Raw genomic sequence first — 1,301 nt, 5'->3', positions numbered from 1 at the left:
CCCCGTGTCCCCTCCCTGCCCCAGGCCACTCACGTGGTTGCACTCCTCGATGCGGTAGAGCTGCTCGGGGGTGCAGCGCTCCAGCACCGGCTCCAGCACCGAGAAGGGGACCCCGCCCACCTCATAGATGGCTAGAGAGAAGGGAGATGCACAGAGGTTTTTTTACCCCACTCCTTCCTCGTGGTGGACAAAAAAAACACAGTGCTGCACGACACTGCACAGCAGGAGGGGCAGGAGGAAGGGGCTGTGCTCACAGTCAATGTTGTTACTGAGGACTCGGATACACTGCTGGTACAGAGACATCATCTTTGGGAGGTAGGCAGTCTTGGAGCCAGAGTACACTTGCATCTTTGAATTCAGCCGGCGGCCCGTGAAGCCTGCCTCGCTCTCTTCCACTGGTGAGGACACTGCTGTGAAGAGAAAGGCTGGGAGTAAGAAGGGAACAGAGGAAAGAGCTTGCCCTGATCAATGGCACAGGAGACAAACCGGTCACCCAGAAGCACCCTCAAAGGCCAAGTCTTCTCCAAGAGACTGGCAACCTAGTTCAGGAAGGGCAAGTCCAAAGCCCAAGGCTCAGGCAAAGCCAGCAAAGGCTCTCCCTCATTTCTGCTAGAGCACATGGGAAAGCAGACACTTTTTTTCCTGACACCAAGGCTCTGGGCATCAAAGGCAGGACACCAGACCCCAACAGAAAGATGGAACTGAACCAGCACTCCCTCCCTTCCTCCCACAGGGGCTGCAGCCCATTCCAGCCCCATTTTCCTGCCCAACACACCTTTCCTTTTTGTCTGGGAGCAGGGGATGGACTCGAGTGAGGGGAGCGGGCGGTAGTTGGCCTGGATCGGCGGCAGTGGGATGTCTGGCAACGTTGGTACCACATCTAAAATTATCTGGAAGGAGAGGATGTACATGCAAGTAAGCAGAGAATACAGGAGAACTCCACACCCTGCCAGCGTACAAAGAGCACCGAACTGCATTTTGTTTGATATTCTGAATAAGCTGCCCAATGCTGACCAGCTTGCATCAGGAGATAGCCTCAGGGGGAGGCTGCTGCCACATCACTGTCACTCTGGCTGTCACTACAAAGGAGCCAAAAATTCAGGACCTGAATCACTCAGCTCTCCCCCAGTAAGAGACATCCACATCTTCAACCAACTAGGTTCAGTGCTGGAGGCCTCTAGCAGAAGTCTAAGTCAGATTAACAACACAAAGAAAGAGAGAGAGAAAAAAAACCCAACCAACCTAACAGAAAGCTGGCAGAAACATTTCCTTGACCTCAAACCCTTATTTACATGTTCTGG

The 1,301-nt window shown here is 53.4% G+C and overlaps 1 protein-coding gene across 1 annotated transcript in view; it reads right to left on the bottom strand.

The window, feature by feature from the left end:
- Positions 1–33: 33 nt before the first annotated feature.
- TCEB3 (transcription elongation factor B (SIII), polypeptide 3 (110kDa, elongin A)) overlaps positions 34–1,301 on the bottom strand; it is a gene marked incomplete at both ends in the record, with an annotated part of 5,064 nt that continues 3,796 nt past the window's right edge. Inside the window, 3 exons of the mRNA XM_008946030.1 lie at positions 34–131; positions 255–410; positions 776–890. Of these exons, the coding sequence (XP_008944278.1) occupies positions 34–131; positions 255–410; positions 776–890 (369 nt within the window). The remainder of the gene's footprint in view (positions 132–254; positions 411–775; positions 891–1,301) is intronic.

The sequence above is a fragment of the Merops nubicus genome, unplaced genomic scaffold (assembly GCF_000691845.1).
Source record: "Merops nubicus isolate BGI_N331 unplaced genomic scaffold, ASM69184v1 scaffold16468, whole genome shotgun sequence".
NCBI lineage: Eukaryota > Metazoa > Chordata > Aves > Coraciiformes > Meropidae > Merops > Merops nubicus.
Note: the sequence above shows the minus strand (reverse complement) of the source record. Positions and strands in the feature narration are given on the sequence as shown.